The sequence below is a fragment of the Lupinus angustifolius genome, chromosome LG17, assembly GCF_001865875.1.
Source record: "Lupinus angustifolius cultivar Tanjil chromosome LG17, LupAngTanjil_v1.0, whole genome shotgun sequence".
Taxonomy (NCBI): Eukaryota; Viridiplantae; Streptophyta; class Magnoliopsida; order Fabales; family Fabaceae; genus Lupinus; species Lupinus angustifolius.
The window spans coordinates 18,045,067-18,064,702 of NC_032025.1; the positions used below are offsets into that span (position 1 = coordinate 18,045,067).

The 19,636-nt window shown below is 32.3% G+C and overlaps 1 protein-coding gene across 4 annotated transcripts; it reads left to right on the forward strand.

Moving 5' to 3' along the window:
• On the forward strand, positions 12,814-18,368 carry LOC109331554 (protein CROWDED NUCLEI 4). Of its 4 annotated transcripts, none has more exons than XM_019566124.1 (8): positions 12,814-13,088; positions 14,171-14,380; positions 14,490-14,743; positions 15,079-15,349; positions 15,431-15,514; positions 15,609-17,750; positions 17,846-17,908; positions 18,052-18,368. In XM_019566124.1, the coding sequence occupies exons 1-6, from the start codon at positions 12,912-12,914 to the stop codon at positions 17,745-17,747; spliced, it is 3,135 nt and encodes a 1,044-aa protein (XP_019421669.1). In that variant the 5' UTR covers positions 12,814-12,911; the 3' UTR covers positions 17,748-17,750; positions 17,846-17,908; positions 18,052-18,368. The 4 variants fall into 4 exon arrangements, with proteins under 4 accessions (XP_019421669.1, XP_019421668.1, XP_019421667.1 ...); XM_019566123.1 differs by having other exon boundaries at positions 15,609-17,747; positions 17,825-17,908; XM_019566122.1 differs by having other exon boundaries at positions 15,609-17,747.

Consider the following 19,636-nt stretch of genomic DNA (forward strand, 5'->3'; position numbering starts at 1 on the left):
AACTTTATTATGCATAAAACTATATATGACGTCCAAAGTAAATCATAAAACATATAGACTCCCACTGAACTAAGGTATCCTAAGGAGTAATACTCATATGAGCAACATGCTCATGAAAGACTTTAGGTACCAAACCCTTAGTCAGTGGATCAGCTAGCATAAAATTTGTCCCTATATGTTCTATGGAAACTTGTCCATTTTGAACATTTTCTTTAACAACCAGAAACTTTATGTCAATGAATTTTGACTTTGTAGAACTCCTATTATTGTTGGAATAAAGAACCGCGGACTTGTTGTCACAATAAATCCTCAATGGTCTTTCAATACCATCGACCACACGTAAGCTAGTGAAAAAATTCCGCAACCATATGTCATGGTCTGATGTTTCAAAACAAGTCATGAACTCCGCAGCCATGGTTGAAGGAGCTATAAGCGTATGTTTCGCAGACTTCCAAGAGATAGCACCTCCAGCCAATACAAACACATATCCAGAGATGGAATATCTACTGTCTAAACATCCAGCAAAATCAGAGTCAGAGTATCCAATGATCTCTAAATTCTCAGACCTTCGATAAGTGAACATATACTCCTTTGTTCTCTTTAAGTAACACATAACTAGTTTGAATGCCTTTGAGTGATGCATTACAGGATTGCTCAAATATATTTTCAAAAACTCTCATGACAAATGCTATGTCAGGATGTGTACAAACTTGAGCATACATTAGGATACCTTGAGAGCGATCTCTTAGTATCTGAATACCTAATACAAAAGAAGCTTCCCCAAGATCTTTCATTTCAAAATTCTTCATTAGAAATCTCTTGGTCTCATGCAATAGTCCCATATCACTGCTCACAAGTAGTATGACATATAATACTAGGATTATAAATTTACTCCCACTAAATATGTGGTACACACAATCATCAACTTTATTAGCCTAAAAACCATACGAGGTAAAAATTTGATGAAACTTGTGATTCCATTGACGAGAAGCTTGTTTAATGTCATAGATGGATTCTTCGTTAGAAATCTCTTGGTCTCATGTAATAGTCTCATATCACTGCTCGCAAGTAGTATGACATATAATACCAGGAATATAAATTTACTCCCACTAAATCTGTGGTACACGCAATCATCAACTTTATTAGCCTCAAAATCATACGAGGTAAAAATTTGATGAAACTTGTGATTCCATTGATGAGAAGCTTGTTTAAGGCCATAGATGAATTTCTTTAATTAGCATACCATTGACTTTGAGCCAATTAACACAGTTTTCTGGTTGCACCATATAGATCATTTATGTAATGTCACCATTTAAAAACACAGTCTTAACATCCATATGATGTAGCTCTAAATCAAAATGAGCTACTAGTGCCAATATTATTCTAAAAGAATCCTTCGAAGATACTAGAGGGAAGATTTCTTTATAATCAATGCCTTCTTTCTAAGCGAAGCATTTACCTACTAGACGAGCTTTATATCTGTCAATATTATCCTTTGAATCCTTCTTGGTTTTAAATATCCATTCGCAACCAATAGGTTTTGCACCTTCAGTTAATTCGACAAGATCCCAAACGTCATTATCAATCATAGACTTCATCTCATCCTTCATAACATCGATCCACTTTTGAGAGTTAGAACTTTTCATGGCTTGACAGAAGTTCAATGCATCATCTTCTACTAACCCAATGCCATCCTTATGTTCTTGAAAAAAATGCAATATAATCACCAGGAATTGCACTTCTCCTCTCTCTAGTGGATCTCCTTAATGCCACTTCTACTTCTTGAGGTTGTTGAATTTGTTCTATAGGTACTTGAGGGAGAACCTCATTGTTGTCTTGTTCTAAAATATTGTCAGGAACAATATTCTCTGAAATATTGTCATGGACAATATTTTGAACATTGTCTTCTATTACCGAATTTATTCCTTGAATGGTAATAGACACAAGAACTTGTTCACTATTAGTGACATGTTCTTCCTGAAAGACAACATTCCTTTTGTTCTCTTCTGAACATTGTCTTATATTACCGAATTTATTCCTTGAATGGTAATAGGCACAAGAACTTGTTCACTATTAGTGAATCGTTCTTCCTCAAAGACAACATTCCTTATGTTCTCTCCCTTCCCAAAATTAACTTCTTCAAGAAATCTTGCATTTCCCGTCTCAAAAAAGAGTCTTTAAGTGGGATCATAAAATTTATAGCCCCAAGAGTGTTCAACAAAGCCAACAAAATAGCAGCTAACTGTTCTTGAGTCCAGTTTTCTTTCATTTGGCCTATAAGGTCGCGCCTCAGCTGGACAACCTCAAATGTGCAAGTGTTTTAAGCTTGGTCTTTTATTAGTCCAAAACCCATATGCGGTTTTGTTATCTGCTTCACTTGACACCCTATTAAGGATGTAAATTGTGGTCTTTAAAGCTCTCCCCGAAAGAGACTCTGGCAATGAAGAATGACTAATCATACTTCTCACCATATCCTTAAGAGTTTGGTTTAATCGCTCAACAACGCCCTTCATGCTAGGTTTGCCTGACATAGTGTATTGCAGAACAATTCCACATTCTCTGAGGAAAAAACACAAATAGCCATTTCACAGCATCCTTATTGTCCTTTCTTATCTTATTCTGAGAGGTCATAGCTAAGTGAGCACTTTCAGTCTTATCTCTCTGCAGTCTCTCTTCCTATTGCATATAGTCCATTTGAGTGGTATAACTCACTTTCAATTGCTCAAAGTGTGTAGGAAGCGAGATCAAAACCAAGTGCACGAGCAAGTCATCACCAAGCTCTAACTTATGTGACTTGAGTTTTGATGCGAGATTAGACATCTCCATAATATACTCCCTTATGTTCTATTTGCCTTTATACTTCATGGAGATGAGTTTAGCCAAAAGGCTACTCATCTCCACCTTTTCATTTTTTGGCAAAGTATGATTTTATTTCTTCAAGGAACTTCCTTGACCTCTGACCCTCAAAAAAAAAGTCCCGAAACACTTCTAGAATAGAGCGTTTCATGATCATTAGACACATTCGGTTAGAGTGTTCTCATTTCTCACTTTTAACCTCGTCGAGGATTTTTAGAGTAGAAATGCATTTCTCCACCTGAAGTGCTAGATCTAAATCCATACAACCAAGAATAATTTCTATGATTTCCTTATAGACCTTAAAGTTTATCCCATTCAGCAATGAGATGTTCTTAAATCGAGCAGAAATATTTGCAGTACTAGTAAAAGAACAAAACAAATTGCAATCATTCTTGCAATTAAACTCCCATTCAACTTTAATACTTAAATTCAAATGATAGTGAGGCACATCACGAGTTACCTAACACAACATTAATATTTAGTCTTTGGACAAAATATTAACTTGTAAGTGGTACACTCAATACAGTAATCAAAAATTGATAATTAGTTCTCTCAAACAATAAGCCTTTGTTTGGACGACTTACTATTCACATGGAAAGCCATATGATTATCACATATTTATTACTATAAGTATGTTTGTAATTTGGGCCAAATAGTAATCTTTCTTTGGGTCGATCACTATTCGCATAAAATGCAAACATACAATTTGCTTGATATTTCATATCAATCACTAATGATACTCTTATTTGTAATGGTTAAATATTGATCCTAATGCATGTCAAATAAAAAATCATTCTTTGGACTGATTTATCATTTACATATGTAACTCTATAATAATCACATGTTTACCATTACATGTGTGTATATAATCCGGCCAAATATTTAATCTTCCTTTCGACCAATTAATACTCACATGGATATATATACGCATTAGCATTTGATATTTATCATGAAGAATTCACACAAAAAAATGTCACTTTGGCGACTTCTTATTTAATATGTTCACTTAAAATGTCAAACAAATTTATTTTCTAAAAGAAAATTCATTTAGTGGAGTTTGATTCAACATAACCTTAATCCAAAACATATTTTATTTACATCCACATATAAATACTTGTATCCATTATAGCCTATTGATATCATTGCATCATTCTCATCACAAGGACTGCATTTCTGATTCCAATAATGACCCTTTTGAATTTTCCATAAAAAAAAATATTACTATTTTAAATGTGATTAAACATGGCAGTACAAGCTGTCAAAACAGAAACAATGCTTCAACAATATCAATCACTTAATAATGCAATTAGCCACCAACCAATGCAACAAACCGTAAGTGTTGCAACCATTTAAACAAACAAGTCGTGTAATGATCAAATATTAACAATTAGTTCTGTCAAACAATAACCTTTCTTTGGACCGACTATTATTCACATGAAAAAAACTTTATGATTGTTACGTATTTATCATCACAAGTATGTTATTATTTGGCCAAATTGTGACTTCCTTTGGGCCGAACACAATTCACATAAATAATCTCATACTCATGTGTGTAATTTTAATCAATTTCCACAATAAAGGTTACTTAAATAACATATTGCATCAATTAATTCAAAATAATTAGAGGACAAAAAACAATATGGGTCAATTATAAAAAATATTATGATCTTGGAATTAAAACCTTCAGATTTGATATCTTTTATGATTAACAAATATATTCCTATAATATAATTTCAAATCAAAAAAGATATATTACTTATATATCAACACATAAAAATGGATGCAATCTTAATCAAGATCATATCTTTTATATATATTTGGTCAATTATTTTGACACACACACATGTGTGTGTGTATATATATATATATATATATATATCAATGTGCAAAATCTGTTTTTCACCTAAAAACAATAAACTGTAACCCTGCCTATGTTTTACATGGGGTGAATGCTTTTAGCACTCTGCTGTTTTACTAATTTTAGTCCCTTTTCTTTTATGGAAGTGTATTTCCATAGTGTAAATATATATTACGGAAGTATACTTCTGTAATGTAGTAAAGTAGCAAAAAGGGAGTGTCAAAGCATTCAACTTTATGCAGTGAGTCCCAAATAAAAGAGAAGGGTTGTGTTGAAAAAGAATTGAAAACAATAAGTATAGTATTTAAAAGTCTCAAATATAAAGGAGCATATTTTATCAAATCATAATTATATATATAACATATATGCAGATATTCAGATTGCATAATACCCTAATGTATAAGAAATACATATTGCTCATATATAATATATATATATATACATACTTTTACATATACTTTAACAAATTACAAAAACTGTGAAGTAGCAAAAGTCAATGTCCAATAGTAAGACATTAGTGAACATATAATATACATATTACATAACAGAGTCATAAAAGTTAATGCAATGTTCATGCATAGATAGATATGAATATATATTTCAATGCATGTCGCAATGATTCATAATACAAATTACTCGTGATTCAAATAAGTGGAAGCAGATCAAAGTTATCCTCATTATTCTTAAATACCCAATTTTCATAACCAATAGCGGAAGCATAAAAATCCCCAAATTAAAAAATTAGGGTTAGTAAAAAATTGATGTTGGTCAAATGGTTATGGATAAGGAAGGAAAATTGATGTCTTGAAAGATTGGTTAAATGGTGGTACATGACATATTAACATGTGCAATCATTGAACATGATTTACCTTTTAAATTTGCCGAGTTTAAGAAAATTAGATTCTTAATTAACTACTTGAGTCTAGAATGTATTCTTGTTTATAGAAATATGACTAAGGCTGATGTCATGAGAATCTACATGATAGAAAAGTATATGCTTAAAAAAGAAATATCTAGCATTCCTACTAGGATATCTCTAACTTCTGATTTGTGGACAACTTGTACAATTGAGGGTTATATTTGTTTGACTGCTCATTATGTTGATTCAAAATGGAAGCTAATAAGTAAAATTATTAACTTTCGTCACATGCCTCCCCTCATACTAGATATGAATTGCCTAAGAAGATACTTGAATTTTTGAATGAATGGGGTATAGACAAAAAATATTTTTTCTCTAACTTTAGATAATGTTTCCTCCAATGATGTCATGCAAGAGCAAATGAAAAATAAGCTTATTGTGGCAAACTCATTGTTATGTGATGAACAATTCTTTCATGTACGTTGTTCTACATACATATGGAATCTTATTGTCCAAGAAGGGTTAAAGGTAGCTAGTGATACCTTGTATAAAATTAGGGAGAGCATTAAGTATGTAAGAGGTTTAGAAAGTAGAATGCTCAAATTTAAGGTATGCATTGAGAAGATAAGTGGTGTTGATACTTCAACTAGCTTGTGTCTAGATGTTCCAACAAGGTGTAACTCTACTTATGCTTGAATCTTCTCTTAAATATAAGCATGTATTTGAAAAACTCCACATGTATGATGATAATTACAATCTTTCTCCTTTGGTAGAAGAGTGGAAAAAAGTAGAAAAATCCATGTGTTTTTGTTGCCTTTCTATCGTACCACAAACTTGATTTCTAACACATTTTATCCTACTTCCAAATTGTATTTTACGCAAGTTTGGAAGATTCAATATGCACTCCTTGATACTTTAAGAGATGAAGATGAATTTTTGATGAGCATAGCTAATAGGATGGTTTAGAAGTTTGAGAAATATTGAGATGATTATAGTGTTGTGCTTGCAATGAGGGCAATTCTTGACCCAATGACGAAGTTGGAGACATTGAATTATTCTTTTGAAAGAGTTGATGATTCTAATTTTGAAACAAAGTTGCAGTTAGTTAAGAAAAAGATGTTAATGCTATTTGAACAATACCGTAGCACAAGTTCTCCTACTTCTATGCAGACTCTAACTTTTGATGCTCCTCAGAAGAAGGCTAAATTTCAAGACTTAGACTATATGTTTGATGTAAGTATTTTATACTTTTCTGAATTAATAGTTTTAATATTTACTGGTTTAATTGTATATTTATTTTCTATTAACATGTTTTATTTGTGAAATATTTAATAGGAACACAATAGGCACAAGACGCAACTTGCCAAAAAACCGAGAAAGTCACAACTTGATCTTTATTTAGAGGAGACATCTTTAAATTTTAAAGATAATAATGATTTGGATGTGCTACAGCCTATAGTGGTGGAAAGAAAATAAAAGTCGATTTCCAGAGCTATCAATCATGGTCGGTGACTTGCTTTACATTCCTATTACAACTGTTGCATCTGAAGCTGCATTTAGCATTGATTCACATGTTCTTAACAAGTATAAAAGTCAACTTTTATCCAAAAATGTGGAAGCTTTGATCCGTGCTCGAAATTGGTTGGATAATTTTGTTTGTCAAGGTAATTTATTGTTTTCAATGTAATTATCATTTATTTGTTAGCTAATTATTTTTATAAACATATATTAACCTAATCATGTACATAATGTAGATGATGAAGAAGAAGAAGATTTGAAAGTCATTGATGGTGACAGTAATAGAAAAGTGGAGGCATATTCTTCCAACAGAGCATCTAATGTTTAAAACTTAGGACTTAGAAGTTTTATTGTGAACTAGGAGTCTAAAAGTTTACACTAAGACAATATGTTATTTGTGAGACTGTGGATTTTGGTTTGTGATTTTTTTAAAAGACATCTATAACGCACGACGATTATTTATTTTTGAAATTATGATTGAGATTGTTATAAATGTGTGTTTTAAAAAGACAAACAACAGGTTAGCACGCTGGTCTGCCAGCCCTGCCAAATATGAGTTGGGCTAGCATTTTGAGTCCTTTTAACAATAAAGGCAAGGTTAGGTCAGCCTATATTTTGGTGGGTCGAGCTGATATGTATTGCCACTTCTATATAATTCCTAATGTATGGTAACAAAGTTGAAGTAAAACATATATGAAAATTAAATTAATAAAAGAAGGATGTTCTAGTAACATAATAAATGTTAAGTCCATTTTTTAGAGGTGAGCTAATAAGTAAATTACCACATAATATAAAGATCTTGTTATTTTGGAAGACATGACTCTCTACCTAAAGTTCAACTTTATCCATCACCATCACTTTCAAAAGTAAAGAAATTAAACATAAAACTGAAGGGTTATACTAAAAGTGAGAAATGAAGTATCAATCAATTAGAGAAAGTTAAATACACATTGGGGACATACATTAAAGTGGACATTGCACAACCCCATATTAATATTTTTGAAAAACCAAACAATTCTCCCTATGCAATGGCAAAATTATCCCAATAAAAACATGCTTAAAACATAACGCCAAAAAAAAAACGTGTCATAGTAATAATGATGTTACAACAACCATTAAAAATTTATTATCCATTAGTATACAATGACAGAATTAACCAACCAATATTGAAGGCGATAGTAAAGAATTATATACATATCAATAATTATCATTTACATTATTGATGATGTTTATTTATAGTAATAACACCAACCTTTTAACATGGAAGAATGAAGAAATTAAACATAGAAATGACCAAAAACATTTTCAGTCCTAACATCTCATAGTAACAATGATGTTGTTTTTAAAAACTAATCGTCAAGAATATTCCCAAACCCATTTTAGCAAAATAAATATGGAATAAAACAAATACCAAACTCATATTGAATATAAGTGGCACCATCTTTAATATATGTATAGAATAATGATAATGCAAAGTATATGGAAGTAAACACATAAAATTTGAAACTCATAATTCAAAGACACAACTCATATACACAATCTAAACTTTTCTGAAATACTTGTTATGCACTTTTTGCAACTTGTTCTTAACTTTCAAATTATATTTTCTGAAGTTGCTTCAAGTGTGGTTTTTCAAAGATATTCAAACCTTCTGAGCATTATTATTAAGTGTGTATAAAGAGTTATTGGATTACAAGAGTTCATAGTTTCAAAATCTTGTAAAGGAAATTCTTGCCGTAGTTAAAGTTTTCTTCATCCAATTTGTTGAATTACTTTCTTTCACAAGGGTGTGATAAGAAAGGGGATAGAGTCACTTGGAAAGGTTATTTTCCAAAGAGTGATATAGGTATTAGAGAGTGAGTGAGGTACAAGGAAATCTCGGGGTGAGAATTTGTAATTGCTACTCTTAATATCTAGTGAAGAAATCTCTTGTATTTTAAGAGAACTTGACGTATCATTCGATGGACAAGAAGGTGAACTAGTATAAAATCTTTGAGTACTCTCTTCTCCCTTAAATCCTTAAATTTTCTTGATATTTTCTGCATAACTTTTCTGCTGCTATTAACTCTTGAATTTTGCAGAAAAACCTGTCATAGTTTTTTAAACAATTAATTCACCCCCTCTTAGTTGCCATTCCAGTCTTACAAGGAGGACATAAATCACCAACAATTGTCATTGTAAAGAGTGAAGGTCATAAGGCAGCAATTTCAAAAGTAATATCAGTTTTCATTAAAGAATAAATAAGTCACTACTAATGCATATCAAATATCATTAAAGGTCATAGTCATGTACTTGACTCATTTTATAGTCAACCCAATAAAAAGAGATGCAAAAAAATTCAAAACCCAGAAGACCATAAAATGAATCGAGAAAAGGTCATAATCCACAAATTTGTATAGTGCAATATCTATATTCATGGAACAATCATAAATCATTAGTTATGCCCCCAAGTCGTAATAAAGGACACATCTCATAACTAACAAAGTGATATGACTAATATAATGGGAAACCAAGTAAACACAAAGATTCAAAAAACAAACTTTCACATCAGTAGTGAAGGTCATAAAGTAATAAAGAACTCATTTCAGAAGACCATAAAATGAATTGATAAAAGATCATAACCCATAAATTTATATAGTGCAATATCATTATCACTTGAGGTTATAAATTATTAGTTATGCCCCACAGTTGTAATAAAGGGCATATCTCAAAACCAATAACCAATAAACTTGTAAGACAAACTTTTAGATCATTATTGACTTCAAACATGTTTTCAGTCAAATAAAGCTAAACATAATTAAGATCAATAATAAAGGCTACATCTTTAAAAAAATCAGATTGATAGTGAACTAAAAGTGGTTTTCATCCAAATAAACTTGAACATATTTTAAAAAATTCAACCTAAAACTAGTTTTCAACCAAATGAACTTGACATTATTTAAGATCAATAGTGAATGCTACATCTTTAAAAAAAATTAGATCAATAATAAAAGTTATATCTTTAAGAAAAAAATCAAATCAATAGTGAACTGAAAGTAGTTTTCAGCCAAATAAACATGAATATATTTAAAAAAATTAGTTCAATAGTGACCTAAAAGTGGTGTTAAGCCGAAGAAAGCAATAAAGACCTCATTTTTAACAGTTTTAAAAGAAAAATGTAAATTGGAAACCAAGAGAAAATAGTAAAGAGCAATTTTTTACCCAAAAATACAAAAAATGTAAAGTCGAAACTCAGAGAAAGTACAAAAATTCGTACTTTTAACAACCCTTCAGTTTAGTAGTGACCTCAAAACTATTCTTAAGACAACGAAAATTATAAAGGCATCATTTTTAAGAAGAAAAATTTGAGAAAGTATGTAATATGGAAACCTAAAGAAAGTAGTAAAATACATATTTTAAGAAAAAAAAATTCAAAAATATAAATTGGAAATCAAGATAAAGCGTTAAAACCCTCATTCTAGATGAGTAGAGACCTCCACATCGTTTTCAACTATGAAAGAAATGTGAATCCATATTTCACTTGGATCACTTTTGGTAAAACAAAAAACTGAGCAGAAATGAGAAAGATGAGTTTTGACATTTTAAGAATCAAAAGTAAAACAAATAATGCTACATTTAGTTGATAGTGAGAAGGGGTTAATGAAGGGGTGATATCAAGTATGAGAAATGAGAAAGAAGATATTTGAAGGACATTGATGAGTGTGAATGGATGAATGAAGGGTTAGACGAAAGTGGGAAATGAAGTATCACTCACTCACGGAAAGTGGGTATACACATGGGGGCATGCATTCAACTGGAATATGAAACTACAGTTATAACCTCGAATTTAAATCAATTTTAGTGTCTATTAAATACTCATAATGGTAATTGCACAACCGCATATTAATTTTTTTGAAAAACAAACGATTCATCATATGCAATGACATAAATATCCCCAATAATATATGACTTACAACATAAATACCCTAACCCTTTTTCGGAAAAAGATATACTGCAACCACTAAAAAATTATTATACATGGATGTAAAATGATAGAATTGTCCAACCAATATTGAAGGCAATAGTAAAGAGTTATATACATATAAGTAAATACATTGTAAACATAAAATTCTTTTTTTAAAAGATAGAAGTAAATATAATGACAAATTTGCCCTTTTATAATTCAAGTGTCAACAATGTAAGATATCTATTATGGTAATAATATCAGTTCTTTCAATTCTTATTAAGATACTTTATATATGAACCGACACTAACTTGATGACACGTAATGCACTTCTTCATCTACATTATAGTGACGGACAAATCTTTCCAAGTTAAGACAATTAATGTATATTTGAGAGAGAAAAACTATAATCTATTCAAATATTTTGAAAGTTGTAACTGAAAGCTTATAGCTAAGTTAATAGCTTATTAAAATAGAATTATTTAGTAAAACTAGTTTTATAATTAGTTGAAATTTAAAAAATAATTAAATGATAATGACAGAGTTTTTAATTAAAAGAAGTTAATGTAATTTTTAAATACTTGATGGGTAAAATTTATAGACAAATTATTGAAAGTTCGTTTTATTTTTTGAACAATACTTCAATTAGAGCATCCTTTGTAGTGTAACTCATTTTCAATCCTTAAATAGGTCCTACAACTTATTTTATAATTGTTCACATTTCTGAGTAAATTAAGCAATTTTTTTTTACTTTTCACTTAAATAGTGCAACTCACATTTTGTCCTTAAATAAACACAATCATTTGTCTACTTTTTACGATGATCGCTCAAGCAAACATTGTTAAATGATTAAAATTACACATTTAATTGCGCTCACTCAAATGAGTGCGTTGTTAAATGTTTATTTTTTATATTTAACAATATTTACTCAAACAGACACTATTAAATATCTATTTTTTACTTTTACCAACGCTCATTCAAACGAGTGCGGTTAAATGTTACTTTATATGAATATGAAGAAAATAGAGTTATTGCACTTTCTTCCCCTTTTCATTGTTGGTTAATATATTTTCTCATTTTTTCTTTCTTCATATTTTGATTATTTTAAGAGCTTTGTGAAAATAAGAATCATACTCTAATTAGAGAACGATTCTCTATTACGGACAAGAACATATCACTTTTAGCGATATCAAAATTTACGAATAATCTTATTTTATTAAGGACTACCACTAAAGATTTCTTAACTTTTTGAAAACTATCTTTTAAACACTACAAACACTTTTTTAAAAGTTACTATCTAGTTTTTATTTACAGAAAATCTCTATTAACTTATTAACTAAATACAAGCTACAATACAGCTGGAAAACTAGAAAATCATATTAACCTAATTTTTAATACTAAAATATTACATCTCTAAAAGTAATGTGGGGCCACCATATAGAAAAAGCCACAGGAGTAACTAAAAGGCGTGACTGAATTGAAAAAGGAAAGTAAATATTAATTTTTATTGGCAAATCAGAAGAAGATGAAAATTACTACTAGAATTGATTTAAGATGCATAAAAAAGATGTTTAATATTCCCATACACATTGAATCAAAACTTGAATAACATAATAAAGTATTTTGATTTGAGTAAAAGGCGCGGAATGAATTTTTGAAGTTTGAAATAAAGAAAACGTTGAAACGAGGTCGTATAAGATGGTGGTGTTACAAGTGAGTCCAAAAAAAGCTTAAAGTAAAGTGCTTTTATTTCATTCATTCTACTCGATTATTAAAAACCTAAACTCAACTCAATACAACACAAACACAACACACATTTCAAAAGCAAACAGAAAAAAAGAGTGTGATTTGAAAAGCACTTATTCGAAACGCAAAGGATGGAGATGACGTCACCTTCTTCATCGAAAGCGTTATTATCAATAACACCAGGTTGTAGGGTTTTGAGTGATCAACATATATGGAAGCGACTCGAAGATGCTGGATTCGATGAGGAATCGATTAAGCTCAAAGATAAAGCTGCTCTTGTTTCCTACATCTCTAGCCTCGAAGCTCAGGTTCCTTTTTCTAACCCTAATTTATATATTATATCAAGATTATGTTTTTTTATTTCAATTTCAATTGTGAAATGAGTAATGGGCCCCTCTCACATTTTATAATACCTAGTGAAGGGATACCAGTGTTTCAAATTGGGGAATGGATCACTTGATGCGGCCGCAATATTGTAGGTTGTGGTGACGGTCACAACCTCATCATACCACAATTACGGTGTGATACCGAATCACAATGAAGGCGCGGTATGACACTGAATACCGCAATGCAACTGCATTGGACCGCCTTTGGGCCGCATTAGGCCGCAATGTAACCCATCGGGCCGCATCAATATCAAAAATATTTTTTTTACTCACAAAATAATTTATACCGCACTTGCAATAACCGCAGTTGTGACTGCAACCGCAATTGGATTAATCTTTTGAGATGGCTTATCAATCAATGTCACGTGTTCTTCTTTGGGGCATTCTTTAATCCATGCTTGTTTATTATGGTATCTTGTTGATTCCATTACGTAAGATACCTTGTTAATTATTGTCTTAATGGAGTCATCCCATCCCATGTTCCTTATTTGTAAACAGCTACTGAATTCCGACCTGCTAATGTTTGTTATGGTTGGATTTGGATTGAAAGATAAATTAATATTTTTTGCACTATTCATGGCGACCTGACCCGTGGATCTACAGCCATTTTAACTCGTATATAATGCATTGAACTGTTTGTTTTTAATTTTGGCTTTAATTTTAGTACTGCAATACATGATGAAGCTTTAATTTAAGCACTTTTTGTTTATGCTGTATGGCCTAAAATTATCTATGGTTTATAGTCATAGGGATGGTTCTGGGATGTTGAAGCATGTTAATTGTAATCCATCCCTACACATCTTCAATAGTGTCATTGGTTCTAGAATTTGAGGATGATTGATAATTATAACCTATACCGTAGATCATAAACAGTGTTCTGGGATGTTGAAGAATGTAATTATAACCTATCCCTGTGTATATCCTTGCCTTTATTGCAAGTTCTAGCTCAACTCGTTATTCCTTTCTTGTCTTCTCTCTGTATCTGACCTATGTATTTTATGTAGATATATGACCACCAGCACCACATGGGCCTTCTCATATTGGAGAAAAGGGAATTGACTTCCAAGTATGAGCAAGTTAAGGCCTTGGCTGAATCATCTGAGCTGATGCAGAAACATGATTCAGCCATGAATAAATCTTCATTAACTGAAGCAAAGAAACGGGAAGAAAGTTTGAAGAAGACAGTGGGGGTTAAAGAAGCATGTATTGCAAGTGTAAGCTTGTTAAATGTTTTCCCCTGTCACCATATAATCTTGCTTGTTAATCCCAAATGTTTATTTCATTCAAAATTCTAGTGTAATTTTTTGTAATTGATCTTTGTAGCTTGAGAGGGCCTTGAATGAGATGCGCTCTGAATGTGCTGAAACAAAATTTGCAGCTGAGAGTAAACTTGCTGAAGCACATCAATTGATTGATGAAGCACATAAAAAAATTAAAGAGGCTGAGGCTAGGGTGCATGCAGCAGAATCTTTGCAAGCTGAGGCTAACCGATATAACAGTATTGCGGAAAGGAAGCTTCACGATGTTGAAGCACGTGAAGATAACCTCAGGCGGCAGATAATGTCTTTCAAGTCTGAGTATGTATTTTCATCAATCTGCTTATATGTTATCTTGAGCGACCCTTATACATGGACCTTATAGTTATAGATGAAGTTGTTAAAAGCCTAGGAGAAAAAAAATTGTGGATCAAATTTTGTTTTTGGCTGTGGGTTCCACACCTGGGCTATTCTTTTACTTTATATATGTTTGGTCTTCTTTTGTTGTCATTACAATTTACCACTAGGTGGGAGCCTCCTGCACTGGTTTGCCCATTTTTGAATTATGTTGTATATGTGATCATAATTTACCTGCAATGATGTAAAATTTTGATAGATCGATTGTTAAGAAAGATGCTAATCATTCTCTCTCTTAGTTGTGAGGAAAAGGACAAGGAGAATATTCTTGAATGGCAATCTCTTTCTGAAAGGCAAAAAGGTTTACAGCAAGAACAGGAAAGGTTACTTCAGTCTCAAGCCCTGCTCAATCAGAGAGAGGATCTTCTTTTTAGTAGATCTCAGGAACTAAATCGTCTTCAAAAAGAGTTAGAAGACACAAAAGTGAAAATTGAAAAGGAACTTGATGCCCACCATGATGAGAAAACCAATCTGAAAGTGACTGAGGCCACCCTAACACAAAAACAAGAGGTTCTTATTTGAAAATTCTCAGTTGGTTAAATATTAGTTTTTTGCTATCATTGTCTTTTTTATAGTATTGTGTGAATACAGGCACTCACTAAACGGGAAGCTGAGCTGAACAAGAAAGAGAAAGAGTTGCTTGAGTTTCAAGTGAAACTTGCTTGTAGAGAATCTGTATGTTCTCTTAGTATTGTTTATTGTCCAATTTGACTTGTGAGCTTTCTATTTATATTAATGTTGTTTTACATTTGTTTGATGGAAAATGTAGGATGAAATTCACAAAGTTATATCTGATCAGGAAGCTGCATTGAGGACTAGACAATATGATTTGGAAGTTGAGTTACAAATGCAGCGCAAACTGGCTGAAAATGAAATTGAAACAAAAAGACGGGCTTGGGAATTGAAGGAGATTGATCTCAGACAACGGGAGGATCAAATCCTGGAAAGGGAGCATGAGTTGGATGTCCTGTCAAGGTCACTGAGTGAGAAGGAGAAGGATCTGGTGGATATATCAAGTGCTCTTGAAGAAAAAGAACAAAGATTGAGAGCTTCTGAGGAGGAGTTATTGTTAAATAAATCCCTTTTGCAAAAGGAGAAAGATGAGATTGAACAAACAAAGCAAGATCTACAGAAGTCTATGATATCTTTGGAGAATAAACTACAGATAGTTGATAATGCAAAGGAGAAACTGGAGACCATGAAAACTGAAACAGGTGACCTGTCAATTTTAGAAGTGAAGTTAAAGGAAGAGATTGACCTTGTAAGGTCTCAGAAGCTGGAGCTTTTGGCTGAAGCAGATAAGCTGGAAACCGAAAAGGCAAAGTTTGAAGCTGAGTGGGAACTTCTTGATGAAAAAAAGGAAGAGTTGCAGAAAGAAGCAGAACTCATAGCAGAGGAAAGGAATGCAATTTCCATTTTTATGAAGAATGAGCGTGATAGGCTTAGAGAAGAGAAGGAAAATGTGCGTAAACAATACAACCAAGACATGGAGTTGCTTGCCAGCGAACGAGAACAGTTCATGAACAAGATGGCCCATGAACATTCTGAGTGGTTTGGCAAGATGCAGCAAGAGCGAGCAGATTTCTTGCGGGACATTGAGATACAAAAGAGGGAGTTAAATAACCTTGTTGACAAGAGGCGTGAAGAAGTGGAAAGTTATTTGAAGGAAAGTGAGAAGGCTTTTGAGGAAGAAAAGAACAATCAACTTCAATATATCAATGCTCTTAAGGAAAAAGCAGAGAAAGAGTTGGAACAGGTTTCCTCTGAGATGAAAAGACTTCAAATTGAGCGGTCAGAGATAAATTTGGATCGTGAACAGAGAAATAAGGAATGGGCTGAAATAACTAAGTGCATTGAGGAACTCGAAGTTCAAAGGGATAAGCTACAAAAACAGAGAGAACTTTTGCATGCAGATAGAATAAAAATTCATGCTCAGACCGAAGAATTGAAAAAGTTAGAAGATTTGAAAGTTGTCTCTGATGACATTGCTATGACTAGAATGCTTAAATCTGATATGGAGTCTAACCAGCAAAAAATCTCTGCTTGGAGAAACTTGAAGCATCAGAGTTTTACACATGGTGGTCGCCTGAATCCATGTGAGGAAATAGATGCAGGTAACATGGGAAATGGTTTTGGTACTCCTTTTGTGCAGAAGTCATCCAGTCTTTCTCCTCCCAGCCCTGTTCGGTTCTCATGGATCAAACGATGCACAGAACTAATTTTCAGAAATTCTCCTGAGAAGCTACTCATGGAAAAAGATGATTTGCATTTGGTTTCTGGTACTGGTAACATTAGCAATGGGCAAAAGCACTTGGAAAGTGACAAACTTTCACTTGAGGAACCAAAAGTAATAGTTGAAGTACCTGCTCGAAATGAAGATGTCAGCAGAACAAGCGAGTTCGAATCCGAGACTAAAAATGCGAATGGAAAAAGTGCTCTCTCATATACGTATGAACATCAAGTGGGGATACGGAAAAGAGGAAGTGAGAACATTAGTAATGAAGTTGATGATCCACTTATAGATCTGGGCCAGAATAAGAAACGGAGAGCAGAAGGGCAAACCACCAAAAAACCGTTGGATACAGCAGAGACCCAGCATTTATTGATGGCATCAAATCAAACACAAGGGAGCATTGAAGTAACTCACGAAGTAATAGTGGATAAGGTTATTCATCTCTCAGAAGTGACTTCAGAGAAATTTGATGCTCTCACTTCCACTATGCCTAATCAAGAGCTGAGAGATAATTTACAGAATGCTACAAGAGTGGATAAGCTTCACGGAGAAACAAATGATCAATCAAATTCTAAAACAATTCAGGATAATATTTTACCATGTGGCTCCATAGCAGCTGGAAAAAAAGAGGAAATATGCAAAGAAAACAATGGACTTGTTCCGGAGCAGTGTTAGGTAGTTAGGTCTTAAAAACTTATACTTGTTCCTTTTGTTTCTTTTACTTGTTACGTTCCGTTCAGATACTTATGCAGGTACTGTTTGGCTATAAACAGGGACTGCGGTTGGTATATGATGATTAGTGTGGTTGGTTAAAGTGTATATTAGGAGTGAATGAGGTGTGTCTATACTATACTTAAACATATCCAGAGTTTTGCATTCTTCTCATTCATATCTCTCCTGTTCACTTTCTTAACAGATAATATAGTTGCATTTTTAAATATATTATGTTGATTGGATTTGTTCTTCTCTTGCATTGCAGGATCCTAACAGAGTTTGGAGGGATTGTTCCTTTGTAAAGTTGATTTACTTGGAGATGTCTTCTATGCTGTGTGTACACATTCATTATATGGATGCATTTGCAAAATAGGGTGAGGTAGTGAGTGTTCTGTTCATATAATAGTTCATAAAATAGGGATGTTTTGTACTCCTAAAGGTGTTACTTAAAAAAAAGGAGATAAATGGTATTGTGCTTTTAGCTTTTGTAAAACCTGGCAGTGTTTGCTAGCAAAACTATGCAAAGTTGGTTTTCTGACTTAGTGGTTTTTTAATTTCTGACATTGATAGTTCATCATTATTAGTGCTATTGAGATGTTTGTGCTATTGTGGTGTTATTAGTTTTTAACAATCCATTTTCTCTTAAGATGTTTGTGCTATTGTGGTGTTATTTTTATGATACAAATGTATATTAGTAGTAGTTATAAGAAATTATGTTTTCATTGATAAGGCAATACATATATAATATATTGTTTTTATTGAAAAATATCACCATAAAGATATAAATAATTAGACTGAGTTGGATACTTCATTGTGTTATACATTGGAGATTGGACAATACTGCTACTATTGCTGTTCTAAATTGAAGTTACAGTTTTTACTTTTTACACATTTCATTGGCAAGGTTTCAAAAATCTTTGTCGTTAAAGAACAACACTCAACATTATTTTGTTTTCATTGACAAGGTTGTTACTTACATTATTTTGTATTAGAACAAATATCTAAAGAAGTATACCCAAGTCTTATTCTTATGTTAATACATGAAATTTTACATCCTACTAAGAGAAATGTCACTCTACCCTCTTTACTAATCTATTTTGTCGGCCAAGCTATATCTTCTGTCCCAAAATTTATATGATTTCATGTATTCTTTATTTTTTATTGGTCAAAAAAGTAAAACATGAATTAAATGTATTACGTGGTACTTATTTTGGGACAATGTGCTCCCTTTGTCAACTGGGCTAAAAAGTCCTTTATTAGCCTGGTGTGCAAAGGCCTATCACTCAAATAAAATTTAGTAGACAAAAAGTTGATATTAGTAATAGAAGAGTTTAGAGTGAGATATCATAACTGGAAGTATGGCTACATGAGAATTATGTTGTTTAGAATCATGGAATAAAGGGAAAGGGAATTGAGATTCAATTCACATTGTTTAGGATTCATAACCAAATTTAGTTAGTTAAAACTACACTATCCCCTTTACAAAAAAATCTACTTTCTCTTCCCCTCCCATTTGAACTATCATATCTTCTCTTTTTCTCATCTCTACCTCTAACGGACAATGATGAATGAATCTTAGGTGACTATTTTTGGCATTTTTCATAAGTACTCTCATTTTTGTTCCATTCTAACAAATTGTGTAAACATTGATGAAAGACCAAATTAGAGTGTGATGACCATAATTTCTAGGATGACCACTAGAGTTATATCCATTTGCCTCATGGAATAAAGGGATATGTGCATTAAAAATTAGAAGAAGCCGTAAAATATGACATTGATTTGAAAGTTAAAAATTTCTAAGGCTAGTTTTCAATGTCACGAGCAGCAATGTGGAAGCTAACATTTTCTTT